Raw genomic sequence first — 23,175 nt, 5'->3', positions numbered from 1 at the left:
ACAAAATAATTCTTCGATTATAGGGTGTTGCTTTGTTTAATACCATAATTATTTAAAGTTACAAAATGGTCACATGACTGCTCATATGTTTCAAACTCTTATTTTTTCATTAAAAAATTGATGATCGTCTAAACTAAACTTTAACATGTCGATTAGAATATGATAAAATATGATCCTATAATTATTTAAACTGTATTTATAGGTCAGTTCTTCATTTACGTTATATTTAGAAAATTTTGACCAACAATATTCGATCAATAAAAATGAGTATTTTTGGATCAATGTATTAAACACATGGTGCCTACCTCCTCCAAATCAAAACAAAGCACACAGTTTCAACCTAGTGCTTTTTTCTCTTTATTTTTTTTAAAAGAACGCTTCAAAATTTATATCTTAGTGCTTTAGTTTATTCTTTCTCTTTCCTTTTCTCTCTTTCTTCCCTCTCTCTCTCTCTTTGATGCTACCAAAATGTTCTTTGTTTTTCTTCAAACATTTCTGGGCCGTTGATCTTCAACAGAGAGCTTAATTGGTTCTCTTTTTTATGTTCTTCTTCTCACTTCACTTGATTCCCAGTCCGGAATTGCATCTAATTCTTTTTTGTTTTTACATCTCTTGTCTTTTATATTCTTAAACCCTTTAATGGAAATTGTTAGGACAAAGTGAAAACATCGACCTAGTACTTCTGTTTTTTGTAGCTGTTCGGGTTACTTGAGCTTCGAGTTCAATTTGCTCATCCATGGCGAATCTTTGGTGGGCTAATCAAGTGAATCTACAAGCTATGGACCCTGCAGGCAATTCAGCTGCCTTGAACAAACGTGACCTAGAGATTTCAATCAACGACGTGGGCAAAAACATGAGCAACGCCGACGATGACGACGACGATAGGGACACCGGAGACGAACCCAAAGAGGGGGCTGTCGAGATCGGTAACCGAAGACCTAGAGGCCGACCTCCGGGCTCCAAGAACAAGCCTAAACCACCCATATTTGTCACTAGGGATAGCCCTAACGCGCTCCGTAGTCACGTCATGGAAGTTGCGAGTGGTATTGATGTAGCCAAAAGCATAGCTCAATTCGCCCGGAGACGACAACGCGGCGTCTGCGTTCTTAGCGGCAGTGGTTCGGTCGCGAACGTTACGATTAGACAACCGGCAGCACCCGGAGCCGTGGTTGCCCTCCAAGGGAGGTTCGAAATCTTGTCTTTGGCCGGAGCTTTCTTGCCTGGACCGGCACCACCGGGCTCGACAGGGCTTACCGTATACCTAGCCGGTGGTCAAGGACAAGTAGTAGGCGGAAGTGTCGTCGGTTCACTGGTGGCAGCAGGGCCTGTTATGGTCATTGCAGCGACATTTGCCAACGCAACTTACGAAAGATTGCCCGTAGAAGACGAAGCTGCCAGCGGTGTTGGCCATGGAGATCAGATCCACAATGGAGCAACCGGTTCTCCGCCGCCGACAATCAGAAGCGGAAACGACCCGCAGGCAGGTCTACTTGATCCATCTTCACTTCCAATATACAAGTTGCCTCCTAATTTAGTCTCCAATGGAGGTCAACTAGGGCATGAGGCCTATGCTTGGGCACATGCGCGACCACCTTACTAATGATTCCAGACCATAGCTTCATATATGTAAGAGATCACCTAATGTCATAGATCTTTCAAAAATGTTTGTGTTTTCGTATTTAAAGATTTGTGACACAAAACAAAAAACCTAGGTGATCTCATTGTATATTAATTAAACCATCTCCCTTTGCTTTGCTTTATGTTTCTAATAATGAAAGATAATTTCAAAACAGGATTTTTGCTTAACTTTATAGTATTTTTATGTCCGTATTATAATTTATGTTCGGAGTTTAAAATTCTAAGATTAAAATTTGAATTTTTTTATTAAAAATATAATATATCTTACTATTATATCCTACATAATGATTATGACTCGGGTAATTAGTTGCATAGATGATGGACTGTTTTGAATTTGAAGGAACTGTCCTTCATTTCATTTCATGCTTCTGTGTTTGATTTTCTAGTTTAGTAGACATGGATCAACTTATTTTATACTATATTTAAATATACGAGTAGAATTTTATATGTAAATTTTTAAAAGTTACATTAGAAATTTAAAAATATAAAATTAAATCATTACTATAAATATAAAAGTATTTAAATTATATAAAAAATTTAAATTTTAAAAAGTGTGATTATCTAATATCATCGGTATATCCTGTTATATCTATATTTGTGTTAACTATAGTGTTTTAAGTTCACTCTTGGAGGTTATGGTTATGTAATAATATATTCATCCAAGACACATACATGATGAATAAAACTATGACCTGTCACATTTAATATAATTTTATTATTATAAATTACTCTACTAACTAACCTCTCTCTCTATATATATTATATTCACACAGTTTGCTGTAAATTAAAATCTGTTTAAATAATCAATTGATGTTGATTCAAGATGTAAACAGTTTGATATCACTTAAGTAATGTCTTGAGTTTGAGTTTTTATGTATGAAATTTGATATCACTTAAATAAGTTCTCAGGTGTGAGACACGTTTACTAAAATCAAGTGTGATACACGGATCCTAAATTAGTCAAGATGAAATCTTGAAATTAGAGGAAAAACCAAAACCAAAAACAAAAAAAATGTCTAAACAGACCATTTTATGCTATCACCAGACTGCAAAAGCATACAATTATTTTCTAAATTGGAATGCATTAATTCTCTGAATGGAGCAGTGCATTTTGCCCACCACATGTCTTATCTAACCAAACCAGTTTCTTCTAGGGCAGTATGGCTCGTGTCCCCATTTTTCACCTCTAAAGTGTCAAATGTAATTTCGAATATAAATAAGGGGTAAATTATAAATTTTATCACTCGAATTTTTTCTTACTCCTATTTTAATTACTGAAATATAATTTTTTTAAAAATTCAATAAACTTTTAAATTTTAATTACTCAAATTATCTATCAAAGTGTTTTAGGGTTTTATGAATTATGGGTTTAAGGTTGAGTTTTATGAGTTTTAAAGTGATTTAAGTAAAATTTAAACTGATAGAGTGATAGGAGACAATTATATAAGTTCGTTGATATTTTAAATGATCAGATAAATATCAAAAAAGTGATAATTACAACGCTAATGTGACACAATGATGAAATTGTAAATTTTTATATTTAGATGAAAAAGATAAATAATAAAATAGTAAAAAATAAAAATGACATGAATGACACATAAATTCCATATCTATAAAATGCAGTTCACACCGGTAGATATGATTGCCTTATCACCATTCCATTAATGCAAATTAAAAGTCAATGAGTAAAATGAAAAGTTTTAAACTTTAATGATCAAAATAAGAGTGAGAAGACAATTGAGTGATGGATAATTCACCTTATAAATAATAAAATAAAAACATTAAAAAAATTCTAATTAAGGAGAGAGATATATGTTTATTAATAAATCAAAGAATAAGCATAAATAACATTATTTTATTGTAATCTTTGTAGGCATTCTTGATTAGCATATAATAACAATTCATATTATATAGATTTAATTATATTTATGTATTATTATTGTATTTTTATTATACATTTTTTGTTCCCTCGTTATATTATATGATTGTGTCATGTTTAATATTACATAATTTATTTTTAGTTTAGTTATTTAAGTCCCTTTTTTTTTTTATAGAAACAATGATTATGTCACAAATCCCAATTACAAATCACCACTTTTTGTCAATGGCCTAGTATTAAATTAATTATTAAAAGTTTATGTATAATATTATAATTAAAGTCTTAAATTTTTAAAAAATCTAAACACGTGTTATGTCCCGTTAAATATGATCCTTTTAAATTTTAAAATCATTCAATTTAAAATGTCATATTAAAAAAAAGTTAACAAACAATAATATTTATATTTTGTGTTTTATTCTTATACCTCCCATTGTTTTACAATTATCGAAATAAACCTATCAAATCTATCAATCATTTTATTTATGATAAACATTTATTTTCTGTAATTATATATTTAATCAATATGAGACAAAATGGTAGAACGGATAATTTTCTAATTCCATTAAAATAAATAAAATTAATATATTATAAGAAAAGAAAACAAATAGAAAAGGCAAAAAGTTTTCATTGATTTACACTTCACCCCATCCACTACTTTAATTAATTTGTTTGTTTGCTTTCATCAAATTCGATAAATGCATGCAACTTGATCCACTATAATTTGAATTATTAAAAAATTGTAATGGAAGGAAATCATTTTGATTTGATTTTGCAATGACTTTTGCTCAATTGCAATATCACACGATTTAATGAGCACTGCCCAATTTTCTCAGTTCACCTAATTCTCCTATTCATATCAAACCAAATCATATGCTTCATTAAAAATACTTGATTTTCACATCTTTTATTATCAAAACTTTTCCTTGGGATAAATACATTAATTATTAAATATGTAAAAATAAAATATTTATAAAAATTAATTCAATGAACGATGGTAATTAAATATAAATAGATCAACGATGTTGGTTCAAATGATAAACAGTTTGATATCGTTCAAGTAGGTATTGAGTTCGAGATATTGTGTATGTAGAAAGTTTTCGCTCGAATACTCACTCACCAAAATTAGGTATACGACACGCTCGGTCCGGATTAATCAAGAAAAAATCCTAGGAAATTGAGAAGACAACCAAATAAATAAATAAAAATAAAAATAAGTTTATATATAAATTTATAAATATTGTGTTTTGATTTTTAAATAATAATTTTTATTTATTTACTTAAAACATAATATAATTATACACAATATTTTAAATTATAATTTTTGTTCTAAATTGATTAATAAATTATGAAATGTTTTATTTTAGATTTTTCTTTGTATTTTCTATTAATTATTTAATTGTGCACCCTCTAAAATATATAACTCTAAATTTTTAAGGAAATTGAGAAGACAAACAAATAAATAAATAAAAATAAAAATAAGTTTATATATAAATTTATAAATATTGTGTTTTGATTTTTAAATAATAATTTTTATTTATTTACTTAAAAACATAATATAATTATAAACAATATTTTAAATTATAATTTTTGTTCTAAATTGATTAATAAATTATGAAATGTTTTATTTTAAATTTTTATTTGTATTTTCTATTAATTATTTAATTGTGCTCCCTCAAAATTTTTAATATAATTTTTAAATTTGTACTCCTGACATTATTACTGTGTTCGTCCTTGGTTATCCCTAATAATAAATATAACTAACCTAATTAATGACTATAATTACTACACACTAACAATAATGATTGATATATTGAAAAAATAATAAATAAATGTCAACTTATATATCAACATAGAAGATATAAAAGAGAATGCAAAATTCATTAAATGACCTTAGTGATAAAATATAACATTATTTTTTCTAGAGGTTATGAATTCGTACAATTACATCTGATGTATATAGCTTATTTATAGATTAAAATCATTCTAAACCAATACTACATTTTAATTATCTTATACTATTTAAAAAATTGAGAGAATAAAGAAGTAAAGAGAGCATAGAGGACCCTCTTCACATGAATTCACATGTCATAGTTAATATAAAAACACTTAATTTAAGCAACACTCCAAACTCAAAACACAAAAAAAATCAAATGGACCCTCAACTTTGATCAATTATGTCCCTTTATCAACAAAAAAAGAAGATAAGTAAAACAAATATAATCTCCATTTCTGTTCCAATTGTCTTCCCAAATGTTGTCACATTGACCCTACAACTTGTTGTTTTGCACACATAGGCTGAATTTTTCTTCTAGATTGTGAGACTTTGCAATTATTTGAAAGAGAATCCACTGATTTAAGTCTTTGGGGTTAATAAAAAGCTGACCGCCAATAAAATTGATTAATTTATACTTTAATCGAATGATTAAATTTAATATATAAGGCATGTTTAGGTATATACTCGAATTCGAGATCTTGAATGTCCAAGTTCAAGGTTTGGGTAGATTTGGATTATCAGTTTTTTTATTTGTGATATACTATGAATATCAATCCGTTTATTTTTATATTATAATAATTAAATCTGAATGTAGTAATCATAAATGTATTGATAGTAACTAATTTGCTTCTCACAACAATGCACAAGAAGGATGTGAAAAGAGTAAATATATTGGATGTTGAATGTGTTTACAAATTCTTAATTAGTCGATTGATATCATTTTATTAAATTTTTTATTATTTAAATATTCATAACTTACGACACCTAAAGCTGATCTGTCCATGGTGGGGTTTCACCTACAATAAGCTCTAAATATATTAACGGTAATTTGTGTATCTATATCTAATTTAAGTAATGTAAAGGAAATTATAAGTTGATCCACTAGTCCTTAATGTATAATTTAAAGTATAAATTATGAGTGTGAATATCCTGATTGTATATTAAACATTGTAATGCAAGAGATTTTTTAAACTAATTTAATATATATCCTATTTTATAGTAAAAAAATAAATGTCCCCTAGATGATTTAAATAATTAATAATGTTATTAATTAGTTAAGTCCACATTAGATCAACCTTTTGCCATGTTTGAAAATTGGAAGTCCCTAAATTAGTTAGTCCTGCCGCCAACCCATACTCCTAGACCCAATGAAAATCCAATGTCAAATTGTTGTATTACACGAAAACCCTGATTTAAATTTTATATTATAATAGGTAAATTATACATTTTACTTTTGTTATGTTTTAATACTTAAATTTTTTTTATATCATACTTAACGTTTAGCTTACGTTTTATTTTAATACTCCTCCGCTAAAATTTTATGGGTAATTTACTTCATTCATCACTCAAGTATCTACTCACTTCTATTTTGGTCATTGAAATTTGATTTTTTTTGTTTAATCATTTAACTTTCAAACTACTCGTATTTTAATTACTCTAACTTATTTTATTAATATATGAGGGGGTTGTAGTATAATTTTGGGTTTGGGAATAATTTTAAATTCATTTTTTATTTTAATTATATATTAATAAAATAATAATAAAAATTTCATGTCACAAAAAATATTAATAAAATAAATTAGAGTGATTAAAACAATAAAAATTTAAAAGTTGAGTAATTAAATTAAAAAAATTTAAACTTTATTGACCAAAACAAGAGTGAGAAGATAGATAAGTGAGGAATGATGTAATTTACCCATAAAATATGCCACATACAACAATTCCGTTAGGTTTTTAAAGGATATCAAAATGAAACTTAAACTAAACGTTAAGTATGATTTTAAAAAGAAAAAAATAAAGTTTTGGTACCAAAACACAACAACAATATTAGTTGAAGTAATAAACATGTAGTTTACCTTATTATAATATGATCATATTATAATTATTTGGAAATATATTATTTTTATTATATTTTTACAAATATTTTCATATTTTTCCCAACACAGAAGCTTTTAGGATAAGATTGAATCCACATGGCCTGAATTTAGTGAAATGAAAATGAAATTCGAAGGATATAAGATTTATGCATGTGCTTATAGTGCGTGGTGCATGCATTTGGCATACCAAAATTACAAACAAAAGGAATTCCTTTTCCATCTTTCCCACGCAACCATGACCTTTTCAATATATATATATATAATTAAGATAACTTATGAAAAAAAAATTATCTTTTGTCGGATAATGTACAGTATTGCCAGAATCAGATCGATCGGTCTCATAGTGCAAGAGCATCGCTTTCATATTTTAAGTTACTATCGAACCACCATTCAACCAGTTGAATAGAGAACAGGAAATGTAATTTACTAAACACATTCTCACATTTTTGGGTCAGTAGATCGCCGTTTCCAGTAGTCGAAAACCGATGTATTGCACATGCAATGTATAAACGATCATTTAAAGCTTAACGCAATCTGTTCATACAACTATACTTTCAGAGGCAAAGAACAGCCTTTACAATTTTCCTAGTTGCATCTATATTAGAGAGCTAGCTCTCGATTCCTCCTCGAATCGAGATTGCTCTACTAGCTGTACTGCAGAAGCGACTTTAGCTTTGCACTGTGCATGTAATCTATGTTTATAGGAGTATTGTGTTGAGTGCAACATTGCAGGAAGCACGGTGGTTGTGTTGAAGGAGCCGGCAATGTTGTTGTCATCCGACTCTGTTAGCCTGAATTAGGACTTTTCGAAGCTCCGCTGCAATCTCATGTAATAGCACTGGCTTTTGAATAACTCCGTTCATCTCGGTTTGTGAACATTTTCCCCAAATTTCTTGATCCATACTAGCTGTCATGGCAACGATCAACGGCCAACTCCGACTATGGAACTTACGGATTTTCGTTGCAACTTCAAATCCATCCAACTCGGGCATTTGAAGCTCCAAAATGATAATCTGGAATGGGCATGTGGTTGACCCAATAGCACTCAAGCACTCGAATCCGGATGACGCAACAGAAACAATGCATCCCAACTTCTCAAGAAGCTTTCCAGTCACAGCACGATTCACAGTATCGTCATCAGCAAGTAAAACATGCAATCCCCTGAAAACAGAGTTGGAGCGTGGCTGGTCTGAGGATTCTCCGGACTTGGTGATTGTACTGATAGGTGGTCGGATTTGAAACCAGATAACAAGTGCCATGCTTTGAGTAGAACCTAAAGGATCTTCGACTACCCAGATTTTCCCATGCATCAGCTGCAAATTTTGTTCATATAATAAGAAATGAACTATGAAGAAGTAGCAGTGGAAAAAACTTTGGAAAGAAACAGAAAGATCATTCTAATATGCGCATAGCATCATTCGGTCAGGAAACGATAAACTTCGAACTCATACGAGTAAAACATGCAATATAACAAAAACAAGCATTACAAGCACAAACATGCAATGAGCAAACGGCTGAAAACAGATCCATGGTGTACCATCAGCTATTCATGAGATAAAAACTTACTATTCTTACCTGCACTAGCTTTTGGCAAACACCGGAGTTCAAGCGTTCCTCAGCTCCATGGCTGTAGTATCTGCTTTTACTGCTTGGCACCTCCCACATGGAGCAGCCTTCAGATTGAGAGATTTTTTTGGAAATCTTTATTTCGAGCCTAATAAGTATATCTGCATCAGAAGGGTAGTGCCTCCAGGCTGCTCGTCTCTGATCATTCCATTCCTGACTACCATTCTCTGCAAACACCCAAAATATTACAGTTCCCCCTCCAGTATTGCTATCCAATACGCTCCCGACCATATGCAGTATCACCTGAAAAATTCTTCGCTCATCACCAAAAACAATATCAGGCAAGGACTTGTCAACCTCAATTGAGAAACCGAAACCCTGATAAACACTCAAGCACTTGGCAAGGCAAGCTGCTTCTTTTATCATAGAATGCAAGCGAAAAGACCTCTTCTCCAGTGGTGATCTTCCACCATCTGTTGTTGAAATATCCATTGCATCGTTTATCAAGGTCGACAGTACATTGCTGGTCTTCATCATTGAATCGACAATATTCCTTTGATCATTATTCAAATTTCCATCTCGCATCATCGAAAGCAAGCCTAAGATCGAGTGCATAGGCCTCCTCATTCCATCACTCATCGCCTTCTGAAACGCACTTCTAGCTTGGCTTGCCCTCATAGCATTCTCCCTCGAAAGCTGTAAAGCTCGATTTTGCTCTGCAAGTTTCTCCCTCATGAGTTGGGACTCTTCGAGAACTGCGGCATGAGAAATTGCAACAGCCACCTGATCAGCAACCACCTTAAATATCTCCAATTCCTGGTTGCTCCATGACCTTTGTTGTTCACTTGGAAGAACACATACCAGTATCGAATAATATGTCTGAACTTGCTCAGGAGTTCCCCCTTTAAAATTGCATATACGAAGCATTGGCAACCGGATTGCAGCCACCGGTCCTGGCTCAAACTCTCCATATGTTAAAGTAGCAAGCGCTGAGTCTAGCTTGAGGATATGCACTCCTTCAGTTCTTTTAATCCACGCAACATCCGGATCAGTGATGGGAATGGTAAAATTATACGAAAAATTCCTTCCTGTGAGACCATGAGTCAGATTCATCTCCGTCTTGATCTCGTTGGGCATCCAAACGGCACAGTTTTGCAAACCTAATGTCTTGGACAACTCTACCATTGTTGTGTACAAAATGTTATGCCTATCCAACAATTTACGAATCTCTTGAGTAAGCATGCGGACGTGCAAACCAGTTTCCCTCTGTTTCATTATAATACCGACTTCCTTACCAAGGTCCCAAGCCTTTTTCTTCAGCAACAATTCTCTCACCTTGACTTTGAGGAGCAGCGGAAAGAGTGTGAGAAGCGAAAGAGCAGTGGCACACGAGACTAACGCAGTGAGAATCTTGAACACGGTGAGAGCCAACATCAGTTGAAACGAATGAGGGCCATAGCTCCATCCATGGAGCAAATGGGTCAATCCACATAGCACGATGAAAGCGATGAACTGAAACAGCACCCATTTGAACGGCACATTAGAGCAGCTAACAAAGTAAAGCAACTCAATAGGGATAGAAAAGTATGCAACGGCAATCAAGAAATCACTAGCTCTTTGCGTCTCTAATATGCTCCCAATGCTCCAAAATCCCCCCTCATCGTCACAATTACACCTCGAAAGGCCCTTATCGGCACATGATACTGAAACCAACAGCCAAGAGATCAACAGCCCTAGAGCTAATGCTTTCAACATTGCATCCAAGTGAACTGGCTACCCTCTCATTCACTCGATTTACGCTATTTTGGAATACTTTAAATCATCTAATTCAAATAAACACAGTTCACTTGAGCTACAACCCTGTAATTCCAATCTTCAATTCTCTCAAAACCTGTAATGGAAAAAGACAATTCAATACTGTTGAAAAACAAGAAAAGCACACCAAAACATGATATATAATAGCATTGAATTAAAGATCTAACACTAAACATCTTAATTACAATATGAAAAACTGAAACCAACCCATTTTTTCCTAATAAAAACCCAGAAACGCAGCCTCAGAATCAAGCCCAAACAAGAAACAAAACAAAGCCCAGAATTTTAAGAACAGATACCACAACTTTACCTTAAACCAGAAGAAGCCATTCAAAGGAAGCACCTTTAGATCTTTAGAGTTCCCAGCACATTGCATGCGGTTTTCCAATGCATTAGTGCAAAGCAAAGAAGACATAAATTTGATGACACTCCAAAGCTTAAAGCATTTCACATTCCAATCTGAATCACCCCAAGGTCATAAATTTGGACAGGTCCAAAGAACCAAAGAAGTAAAAACAATTCCAAAAGGCTAAAGCTTTTCTTTATATAGCAAACAATCCGATTCCCTGTTTTTCTTTCAAACTTCAAACAAAAGCAACAAAGGAAAGAACCCCAAATCACGAAAACCAAAGCTTAAAGCATTATTTTTAGAAGAAATGAATGAGAAGAGAAGATTTTGGTTTTAAAAGGAAAGCGACTGTATGCATATATGTAACGTGTTGGCCTTTGGATTTGTAAGAATGTGGGAAAAAATCGAAAAAGGAGAGAGCGACAAAGAGGGGACCGGCCTCCTCCTTACATGAAGAGAACTTGGACTATATTTTGAACTGAAACGTCTTCTTCATATGGGGACTGCGTATGGTATCTAATATTTCATCATAATTTCAAGTTTAATTTATTGTAGAGAAAATCTATTATCTAACAAATACGTTATAGTTAACATTTTTTTATGGAGTAAGATTAGTTAGTCAATTGTGAGAAATTTATTGATTCAGATGGAAAGTTGTGATTGATTTGAAAATTATCAATAGTAACTGATTTTTCGTCAGAAAGGTAAGAGTAAGTGAAATGGCACTTATTAACGGGTACCTTTGAGTAGGGGGTGAATAAAGGAGGAGAAGACAAAAGAAAATGAAAATGAAAAAGAAAAAAAAAGATACATTTTAATCAATCTAATTGATTGTGTTATGCGTAAGATAATAATAACTATACGTAAGCTAATAGACCAAATAAATATGATAAGTCAAATTTTTAGATTTTGCATTTATAAGTTATTTTAAATATATTATTTCTTATCTTAAAATTTTGTTAACACACTGTAACTGCTATGAAAGATTATTAAGATCTCTGATAAAAGAAATTTATAGATTTCAATCTAAAACTTATAATACATAAATTGAAAATAAAATTAAAATATTAAAATATATTATTAAATTTAAATATAATATCTCAAATTTCCCTTCATGGCTACAATGGTTGAAACTTGGTCTCTTCACTCTTTCCAATTGTGATTGCTGAAATTTTCTCTCTTCTTCCAAAAATGGAAAGATGAGTTTTTCAAAACTGTCTCTATTATTTTTTGTGATATTTTAATGATTCAAGCAACTAAACACTTCACAGCCATAAGAAAGAAAACTTGAAATATGAATTTATTATTTCTTATATCCCGTTAAATTTATCTTTTTATTGATTTTTTTTCAATTATTTTAATTTTAATTCATTATTATTTTTAAAAAATTATCTATAAAAGTATAAAAAATATATGTTTTAAAAATCAGTCTCATCTAGTAATTTCATTTCTGAAAAGGTACTTTAAAAGTTCTTCAGCCGTGAAGCTTCCATTTCTATTCCAGTAGAATAATAGAGGAGAAGAAGTGTTGGTTATGATTGCTAACCGAACAGTAGAAGAAATTGATGGCGACAACAAAGGGGGTGAAGAAGAGGGATTGTGTACTTGAAGAAAAAACATTGAAAAAGGGAAATAAAATAGGCATAATAACAAAAATAGTCGTTAATATTTATCAAAATGTTCGTTTTAATTCTTATTTTTTTGAAGTATTTTGATTCAAGTGTTTTATCTTGAGGTAAAAACGTCTCTCTATAAATAGGAATCATTAGTTAATAAACTGTTAACGCTTTAAAATAAAGTATTTGTACCTTAAAATAAAATGTTATTGATAAAAATACACTCAAATAAAAGAATAAGAATTAAAATAATTATTTATTCAAATATTTAATATTTTTTAAAAATGAGATATTGGAAGGTAAAATATTTAAAAAAAACAGGGGCTAAAAGTGAGAAAAATTCCACTTTTTTTCTTATTAAAAATAAATAAATAAATAAAAATTAATATACTAAAAAGCCCTCAAGCTGGTACAACTTCTGTGGACCAAAACAATGTAGGAATAAAGAAACAAAGAGCACACTTTGTGGCTAATATTGCTTATTCAATGTTGTTTTTAACAAATTTCGTGATATGCTGGGGATCCAAATATTTGAATTAGTAATTCCGGACAAGAAAGGATTTGACGATGTTCAATGTTTATAACATAAATTATTAATATATAAACAATGATAATATTATGAATATTAAATATTAATAGTATTGTTCAATATATTGATCCCTCTTGATTTCCTGTAACTATGCATTAAGTTTCCTCGTAGAATTTCGAACCCATATCAACATATGTAATTTGGAGCTAAACTCATATTTTTTTCATGATATAAGTTCTTAAATTCTGTTCTTGCACATTACTACGGAAGATTTGTTTTTCTTTAAGAAAAAATTATGAAATATTATTATTGAACGATCAATTTACCCCTTAACAATAATCGGTATTATACCTCGAATGAGTGAGGTAATACTTTAAATTATGATATATATTATCAACCAACATCAATTTTAATAATGTTATCGTAGAACTCGTAAGGTGGTTTAAGTGATTAAAATGAATACCATTCTTTCTTAAGATCATAAGTTTGAGTAACCACGTTTGTAAGGTGTGTTGTCAATGGTATTTTTCACGTTTTTATTATAATACTCATTTTAAGTAAATTTTTAAATATTTTAGTTTATCTCTAAACTATGATTTTCAAAATTTTAGAGACGGATTCAAAATAAAAATGATACAATTAACTCATTAAAAATTTATAGCAAATCAAGAGCATCCCAGTCGAAGTTCCAAATCCGAATCTTCCTTGAAATCACTAACTACACCCATCTCCATGTCCAAAGTTTCATACTCATTGGTCTTCTTCTTCAATGACTTATTTTTACACCCATTATCTTTAATGGACCCATAAAAATAATAAGACAGTATTCGATTTTTAATGGGTATTAATTTTTTAATACGGTGAGATATTATAATTTTCTTTGTGTTTAATCGATTTTTGAATTTTAATTTTTTATTTGATTTAAATGTACATAAGTAAAATTGTCCCTTTTAAAGAGAAACTTAAAAAAAAAGTTAAAAATAGTAATTTTATGGATATTTGATAATACCTAGCTTAAAACATCTATGATTTCGTCTTTTAAAAATATTCTTTTCGAGATAAAATATTTTTCCAATGAAAAAAACTAATTCCACAAAAGTGTTCAATGAACTAAAGTATCTTTCATGCGATTTTAATCATATAAGACATGAGAATCAAGGATCCAAAGCACAAAACCAAAACAGAAATAGCCAGAGACAATATGGTAACCGAAATTGGAATCCGTCCTTGGTCCTTCCTGAAAATCATCCCATCGATCAGAGGATAATGCATCGTTAAGACATAAAACGAGATGAAAACATGTCCGAACATTGCGTCGAAACTTCCGTCGATAATCGTTCTCACAGCTCCGGCAACGAAACAAATAATGTTCAAGGTGACTAACGTAACCAATGGGACAAGAACAATGGTGGATGCCTGGAAATTGAACAACCCTTTTTGATAGAACATGATTTGTTCATCATCGGCAACTTTGTTTGTTGGGACGAAATTAGCTTCTTTCAGACCAAAACACTTCAAGACAGCGTTCATAGTACCGATGGTATATGATATAATTGCTTTCATGGTCCAAATCCTTTGTTCATCCCACCATGTCCTAATTGGATCGCCCGTCGATACAACTTCCTCCAAATGTTTCAATTGTGACATTGTAAAAATGTATGAAAACGCCATAAACCATGAACTTGAAGCCTGTTCAATTAAGAAAAATGATGAAATTTCAGAAAATTGCATCATACTTGCATGACTTTAGTTAGTTCAACATTTCGTTCGAGGGTTCAACCATATCCATCAACTCTAACCTAAATTTGTAAATGAAAATCGAAACTCGACCGATGATTTAATCATAAAAGTCAGTAACTTGAATCCAGCCAATCTAAGACCAAATTTAAACTGACCCGAACTTTAAATCGACTCATAATTGACATGATTCGAACTTGAAGCAATCCGAACTTGAAACAATCCGAACATAAAACAAACTGAACATAAAATGACTTGAATAGAACATTCCAAAATTATCCAAATTTGAAGGGATCAAAACTCAAAATGGTCCAACATTGTAACGTCCTGACTAGAAAAACAAGGATGGACCCAAGATGAAACCTTAACAAGGCAAATATAAAGGTATAATGCCAAAAAAAGTCCCTAACTGACTACATAATGACTTTGAATTCTATTTTCTTTTAAAGCATTTTGTCTTTCAATGTTTCATTTTAGGGCAAAACGCACTTATTTTGGAGCATGGACCTTTTGTTGACTAACAGTTTCCATCCACATATGAGTCTTTTGTCCAAAAATGAAACATTAGTGTCAAAGTACTCCAAAAAAGTAATAGGGACCAAAGTGAATGTTTGATAAAATGTTATGGACATTTTTGGCATTATGCCAAATATAGAAAGTAAAAAAATGGGATCAAGGTCTAATTTGCTTAATTATGAAATTGATAAGGGCCTAAGAAGTATTTAACCAAGAAAGGAGGTTGCCTTGATTTGCCTAATTTCAAATTAGCGGGGACTTAAGAATTATTTAAACTGAAGAATGAGGGTCCGGGGCATGAATTTTCCTAGTTATAAGGTTAAAGACCCAAAACGTACTGGACCCAAAAAATTATACACATAGTTTTGTCCCTATAGAAAAACCGAGCCTCAAACCCGTATGGATTCATGAACTCAAAACGAACCATACTTGAAATAATCCAAACTTAAGACTAACACAAAGTTGAAACGATCTTTGAGGAGGTCAATTTTCAAAGAGCAACGAGGAGAAGTATTCTTCCTGTTATATCCTCTCAATATTCATGGGCTAGAAGAATGTTATCAACAATAGATTTGCCCTTGATAAATGCATATTGGTTAAGAGTAATAAGGTCAGGGAGAAGTCTGGTCATTCTATTAACCAGGATTTTAGAAATGGCTTTATGCACCACCGAGCAACAAGAGATAGGTCTAAAGTCTTTGACCTTACTAGGATTAGGAATTTAGGGAATCAATGCTATTATGGTAGCATTAAAAGCAGGAAATAAGGACGATTCCCTGAAAAAATAATTTATGGCAGCAGAGGTATCTTCTCCAATAATAGGCCAAGCTTTTTTAAAGAATAGAGGGGTGTACCCATCTAGGCCAGGGGCTTTGTCATTACCTTGACAGAAGAACCCTTGTTTAATTTCATCATGGGAAATGTCTTTGATAAGATTAGCTGAGATATCAGCGGGCAGAGAAGATTGAAGAAGGTATTTGAGAATATTAGGATTAGAGAAATTAACCAGAGGATTAGGAGTTCCAATAGAATTTGTGAAGAAATTGATCACATCAGTTGACATGGCCTCAAAAGTTTCCAGTCTGTTCCCTTGATCATCAATAAGAAACCTAATGGTATCCCTTTTATTTTTAAGGGCAACAACATAATGAAAAAAATCGTTACATTTATCACCTTCTTGAATCCACTGAACTTTAGCTTTTTGCTTTAAGAACATAGCTTCAGCATCTTCAAGAGACTTTAGATCCTTTTGCAAGGGAATTTCCAGATCATAACCAACTTCACCCTTGAGGGTTTTAAGCTGATGTTGTTCCATTTCAGCTTTCTTAAGCTTAACCCGAGTGGAAAGGTCACTGTAGAAAGATTTGTTGAGGGCTTTTAGGTGAGTTTTAAGACGCTTGAGCTTAAAGAAAAGTTTTTGTATCGGGTTGCTTTTAGTTGGACTATGCCAAGAATGCTCAACAATATTAAGAAAATTTGAGTGATAGGCACAGAAGTTAAAAAAAACTTGAAGGGTTTTGGTCTATTAGCTTGCATTTCTTTGTGGATCCAGAGAAGAGCCAAGCAATTGTCTGAGATTCCAGGTGCAAGGAACTCAACATGGGAAGAATGAAAGGAATTAACCCAATGGTGATTAATGAGGACTCTATCAAGTTTTCTGGCAAGGAAAGAATTTTGTTGTTTGTTGCTCCAAGAAAAAGTTGGGCCAAAAAAGGGGTGGTCAAAAATATCAAGATCAGATATGACATCCTGAAAATCTCTTTTAATCTCATGGATTGAAACTAGCTATTCTACTGTAAGCTTCTCTATTTCCTTAAATGGGAGCCTTATTGGTTATTTTAAAGGAGCTAGGGGGTTAGACAATGGGATCCATTATCTCATTTCCTCTTTGTGCTTTCTATTAATGTTCTTTCAAAGCTTTTGAACTTGGCTGCCACTAAAGGTTTGATTGGTTATCATCCCAAATGAAAACGTATTGGTCTTACTCATCTTTCATTTGCTGATGATCTCTTAATCTTCTGCAAAGGCACTGTAGATTCTGTAATTGGGGTCACTTCTGTCCTTGATTCTTTTTATGAGATGTATGGCCTTAAATTAAACGCTTCCAAATGTGATATGTTTTCTGCTGGAATTTCTCATTCTACTCTTGAGGAATTGAAATTGATTACTGGTTTTAAATTAGGCAGTCTGCCTATTAGATATTTGGGCATTCCTTTGGTCACAAGGAAAATTTCAAAAAAGGATTGCTCTGCCCTTATTGACAACATTAAAGCTCGGTTGAATCATTGGTCAGGGAAGACTTTAAGTTATGTTGGTAGACTGGAACTTGTTCGAGCAGTCTTATTTAGTATCTCTAATTTTTGGTGTAGACAACTTTTCTTGCCTTACTCTGTCATTAAAAAGATAGAGCAGTTATGTTCAAGATTCTTTTGGAAAAGGGCTGATAAGTCAGCTACTAGTGCTAGAGTGAGCTGGCAAAAAGTCTGTCAACCTAAATCAAAGGGTGGTCTCGGCCTTAAGGACATGAAATCATGGAACAAAGCTTGCATGATGATTCTCATAAAGAAAATTCTGGCTAGTGAAGGTTCGTTGTGGGTGGTTTGGTTAAGGAGTTACATGTTCAATACTAACGAGTTCTGGACTGTTGCTGTTAAATCAAATATGAGTTGGAGCTTAAAACAGATCCTCAAATTGAGGACTGAAGCCTCCTTTATTTTTTCTTCTGATACTTCGAAAGTTAGTAATATCTGGAATGAGATTAGGGTGAAAAATCCTAAAGTTCAATGGCACTCTTTACTTTGGTTCCCTCTTCTCATACCTAAGCATAGCCTTATAGCTTGGATGGCTTTTCTTGACAGTCTTCCTACGAAAGAAAGGCTTCATAAAATGGGGATTGTTAATGACAACCACTGCATTTTTTGTGTTGCTGCAATGGAAACTAGAGACCACTTATTCTTCGAGTGCACAGTTGCTTCCTCTCTATGGTCTGCTATTTTTTCTCTCAATGGATTACGGTTTAGACATCCTTCTTGGGATGCACTCTTAGGTTGGGCTGCTACGTTTTGGAAGGGTAAATCCCTACTAACTACCATTATGAAAGTTTCTTCAAATGCCTTAATTTACACTATATAGAAGGAAAGAAACAAGAGGCTTTTCCAGAGTCATTCTTCTACTGTTGAAGAAATGTTCTATGCTATTAAGGAATTGGTTGGTCTTCATCTAAGGGGAAGAAATATTAGTAGATTAAACTATGTTAATATTACTCTTTGTAACCAATGAGGTATAGTTTGATGGCTTGATTGCCTTTTTGTTTTGGGTGATCTTTGTATATCTTATTCTATTGTTTTGTAGCAAAAAACTGCTCTTGGGTAATAAAATTTGATTATCCAAAAAAAAGTTGAAACGATCTGATTTCGAAACTAAAATGACCCAAAATTTTAAGAAACCCAAAGTGATTTCTTCTATATCAACTAGACCCAAACCTAGGTTTAAGCAAATGGACAAAATGAATGAAGTTGAAGCATTTGTTACCTTGGGGTACAGTGGAATGGCATGCAGGAGGCAAAGTTGAGGAACAGTAGCTAAACCTTGGGGTAAACATAACACATTCGTTGAAGCAAAGACATCCTCGAAGTCAACCTATAAACCAAAGGACACAGCCTCGAGAACGTGACTTGGAGAGCCCCACAGTTCCATCTCGCACCTTGCAACAATGTGTCGTTCAATTTCGTCGTAGCTGTTCCCAAGAATGCCGGTCTTGGGGGATTGTAGAATATAGATTTCCAGCCTTTGGAGTGCAAAGTGAAGCCCGTTAGATAATCTTCGATCACCGAGTTATACAAGAATCCCACCTGCTTTCCCCACTGAGATTCGTGCTCGTATTTGCAGGAGGCCAAGAATCTGGTTTCTTCGAGCAATCTGCTGGTAATGTCTGTGTTGTTGTTGTTTTTGTTGGCAGAGTTTAGTGATTTCACTAACTCATTTGACGGACCCAGATATTGTTTTAACAGGGTGAAGTCGGTGTCTGAGTTCACAAAAATCAATCCCAAAAAACTTATTATTCCAAGTTTATGTTGCACGATGAGACGTTTATTTTTAGACTTGGTATAATACCAAAAAAACATATCTCTAGCATTTGATGTTGTCATTTTTTGCATCTATTATTTTCTCTTGAAGTACTTTAATTTTTAATCAGAGATATTTTATCAAATGTTAGGGTGAAGTCAATTAACGATTTTTCATCTAATCAGAGATATTTTATCCCAAAATAAAGCGTTGAGGTTCAAAATACTTAAAAGAAAAATAAGAAACAAAGTGATTATTTTATCAAATGTTAGGATGAATTTTACCATTATACCAATTGATAATATAATTATGATACCTAAATCAAAATAAGTATTAAGCCCTTTTTCAAAAATAAATAAATAAACTTGACCTACCTTCTTGCACTATATCTCCATATAACGCCTTTCGTTTCATGTAAAAGCCAGTTCCGGACAACATTGGTCCCTGCAATCCATCCATACCATGCCACTTCACCTAACATTCAGACCCAAGAGATTTCCATTAAAACCAAATAAAAACATCATTTCATAACATAAACATGTCGAATATATTCGTATCTGATTGATGTAATCCATAATGAATATAGTTCGGGTGCATTTATTTTACCGAGAACACTGATCTCAATTTCCCATCGTAGATATCCATGTTGCTGAGATTATGAAACATTTGAGGGAACTGAACAAAAGCCAGATTGGGAGAGATTGCAGGGTCCAGATGGAAACACATTGCTTGTTTTGCGGATGATGGGTCATTGCAGCGCATGTCACAGTCTAAAACTAGTACGTATGGGGCGTTGCTTATCATGCTGGAGACCCTAAGCTGCAATGGAAGTGACCAACGTTAAAATGAAGAGGAAAATAATCAAGTTTTGAAGCTGAGATTTTACAATATCTCTGGGGTAATTACAAGAACATTAAGTGCTCCCGCTTTGAAATGGTGAGGGACCGAAGGCGTTTTCTCACGAGAAACATAGACAAGACGGGGCATCTTGGCTTCAATAGTGTCGGGTGAATTAAGGGATCCATCTTGTATCACCTAACAAAAAAGAGAAAAAAAGTTAATTTACGTGTCTCGGTATCAATATGAAAAATTTATTTTGTGTTCTTTTAAAAAACGAAATATCTTATTATTTTTTTAAACCAAATGATGTCGAAATACAATAAAAAAATACACAAATGTTATATATCATAACACATCATTACAAACAAGATGAATATTGAATATTAATATAATTAACACTGATAGTGTTGCAATCTTAAAGACTTTTAGAAGTTGTAAATTTAAGTGTGTGCTTAAGCTTGTAAAATTATATTAAATGGATATGTAATTAAAAAATTATTCGACTGAATATTAATTCAATTTATTTTAATATTTTAATCGGGTTTTAGTAGTTGCAAGTTTAAGTGGTTTTCTTGAGATAATATCATATTTGGTACTTTGATAAAATATATAGTGGATATATGTATTTTATTAAAAATGTTGAATATAACATTTGTACTGATAAAAAAACTTAATTGGTGAAATTTCATTTTATTTGTATTTTTCATATAATATTTTAATTTTCATGTCGATTTAGAGGTTTTCACATATCAATTTTTTATTCGATTGATTTTACGTTTAATAATGTTAAGCATGAGTATCGTAATAATATAAATAATAATAATTTTACATATTATATTAAATATTTTATCAAAATATAGGTATCATATAGAATATTCTCAGTATAGATATTTTATCAAGATACAAATATCATATTTACATATATCTCATTAAAAAAATTAAATATATATATATAATATTAAATATTTTACTAAAAATGTCTATCAAATACAATATTATCCCTAACCATCCGATCTAATTTTTTTCATTGAATTTTTTCATATGAATATGCTGTTAAAAGAAACACCTAAATATCTTAAAATTTACATAATATTAATTATTAATATCATAGCAATTTTTATATCTGAAATGATTTATAGAGAGAAATTTAGAAATTACCTCAACATGTGCAGGATGATTTTTACTATTGATTCCCCTAAGAATCTCACCATTGCTTTCTGCTTTCTTCACGTGCTCTTGCAGCAATTTGTATTTTAGCTGCACCATTAATTGTTTTAATTTGTTAACACAAATCTCAATTACTGTTAATCCATATAATTAAATGGTAAATCAAAAGATTCCACAACTGTGCAATGGATAAAATAATTAAATTTATAAATTTAAAAATAGTAATAATTTTATATTTAATAACTATATAAAATTAATTGATTTTAAATAAATTTGTATAAATATTTCACCAATAATATATAAAATAATTCGAACCTTGATTTTCTCTTTTTCATCTTCGTAACCTCGTCCGACAAAATCATCATCGTACCTCGAAAAAAAGAGTTTGGGGCATATGGTTTTTATCCCAAACCTCCGACAAAACGGAAGCCAGTACCGGGCGAAATCCCAAGCCTCTCTCATGGCATACAAAGTCAAAGCACAACCTCCATCGTCCGACACATAAACCGACAGCTTCTCCGTCGGATAATCCATCGCCATTGCTGATAACACCGTGTTCATCACCTCCAACGGCGGCTCCTTCTCCGGGTCCGCCGTCAATATAAACACATCGATTCCCGGCAGTTGGTCGATCTTTTTTTCTCGCAACAATCTTTCCGGGAACGTTTTCCGAGTAAAGGGTCGCCATAAATAAGCTTGGCCGAGCAGCCAAAGGAACGAAAGGATTAGCTCGGAGGCGAAGACTAGAAGGAGAGGGAACGAGGGTGTTGAGTGTAAGAAAGAAGAGACTCTGTAGAAAATCATGGAAGTTATAGCTATGGATTGGAGGACGGCGTAAGAACGGTTGATTACGGTGGACTTTTTCATGGGGTTGCAAAGATTGTAGGGTGGCGCCTCCATCTGCGGTGGTTTAGAATTACTACCAGGTGGCTGCTCAGTTATGTTTCACTCATCAGCTTCGGTATACTTAAATGTATATAAATAGCCTCAGCCTTTCGTAATATCTCATGTAATATAAAATTGAATAATGAATATTTTAGTTTATATTAAAAATATAAAATTAATAAAAGTTAAATTATAAAAGTATTTATAATGTATGTAGCCTCTCATTTTTCTTTTATAGTATCAGAAATATTTTACTAATTATTATTATAATTTTAAATAAAAAAAAATGTCTGTCTCTTTTTCCCATATGTATAGGGTAAGAGGGAGGTAAGATAGTAGGCTACCCCCAACACCAGGCTGAGAGCAGCTTCCGTAAGAGACCTCCGAATTATGAAATGCCCTCCGTGGGACTCGATCCCACGACCTCAAGGTTAAGAACCTTGTACTCTACCAACTGAGCTGGATGGTCATTTCTTAAATAAAAAAAAAATCTAAATTGTATAAAACTTTCAAAGTGCAACTTTTTCCTATAATATTTAAAAGCAACTTTTTATTATTATTATAAATTTTGCATATTATGTGATACTAATAATAAATATAATATGTTTGTGCTCACTTTTTTTTATTGAATCAAATTAAATTTGAATAATGTTAATAGTAATATTTATATTATATGATTGTAGGTGATTTATCTTTGTAAATT

At 32.1% G+C, this 23,175-nt stretch overlaps 3 protein-coding genes across 4 annotated transcripts; 1 reads left to right on the top strand and 2 right to left on the bottom strand.

Annotated features, from left to right (window-relative positions):
- Nucleotides 1-427: 427 nt before the first annotated feature.
- On the top strand, nt 428-1,783 carry LOC120128451 (AT-hook motif nuclear-localized protein 20-like). The gene has a single exon (XM_039146134.1). It carries the CDS (start codon nt 737-739, stop codon nt 1,598-1,600), a length of 864 nt encoding a protein of 287 aa, XP_039002065.1. The 5' UTR covers nt 428-736; the 3' UTR covers nt 1,601-1,783.
- Nucleotides 1,784-7,859: 6,076 nt separating this feature from the next.
- On the bottom strand, nt 7,860-11,418 carry LOC120128452 (protein EIN4-like). 2 transcript variants are annotated; one of them, XM_039146136.1, is made up of 3 exons: nt 11,079-11,418; nt 8,954-10,844; nt 7,860-8,700 (listed from the first exon to the last, which is right to left on the bottom strand). In XM_039146136.1, exons 2-3 carry the CDS (start codon nt 10,706-10,708, stop codon nt 8,161-8,163), a joined length of 2,295 nt encoding a protein of 764 aa, XP_039002067.1. In that variant the 5' UTR covers nt 10,709-10,844; nt 11,079-11,418; the 3' UTR covers nt 7,860-8,160. The 2 variants fall into 2 exon arrangements, with proteins under 2 accessions (XP_039002067.1, XP_039002068.1); XM_039146137.1 differs by having other exon boundaries at nt 8,963-10,844.
- A 3,395-nt stretch (nt 11,419-14,813) lies between these two features.
- On the bottom strand, nt 14,814-22,563 carry LOC120128390 (probable cellulose synthase A catalytic subunit 2 [UDP-forming]). Its single transcript, XM_039146071.1, has 7 exons — nt 21,903-22,563; nt 21,579-21,677; nt 20,487-20,615; nt 20,187-20,399; nt 19,955-20,054; nt 19,047-19,539; nt 14,814-14,951 (listed from the first exon to the last, which is right to left on the bottom strand). The coding sequence occupies exons 1-6, from the start codon at nt 22,485-22,487 to the stop codon at nt 19,097-19,099; spliced, it is 1,569 nt and encodes a 522-aa protein (XP_039002002.1). The 5' UTR covers nt 22,488-22,563; the 3' UTR covers nt 14,814-14,951; nt 19,047-19,096.
- Between the last annotated feature and the right edge of the window lie 612 nt (nt 22,564-23,175).

Source organism: Hibiscus syriacus, unplaced genomic scaffold, assembly GCF_006381635.1.
Source record: "Hibiscus syriacus cultivar Baekdansim isolate YM2019G1 unplaced genomic scaffold, ASM638163v2 tig00110480_pilon, whole genome shotgun sequence".
Classification (NCBI taxonomy): Eukaryota; Viridiplantae; Streptophyta; class Magnoliopsida; order Malvales; family Malvaceae; genus Hibiscus; species Hibiscus syriacus.
The sequence above is the reverse complement of the archived record's forward strand: the minus strand, read 5'-3'. Positions and strand labels throughout refer to the sequence as shown.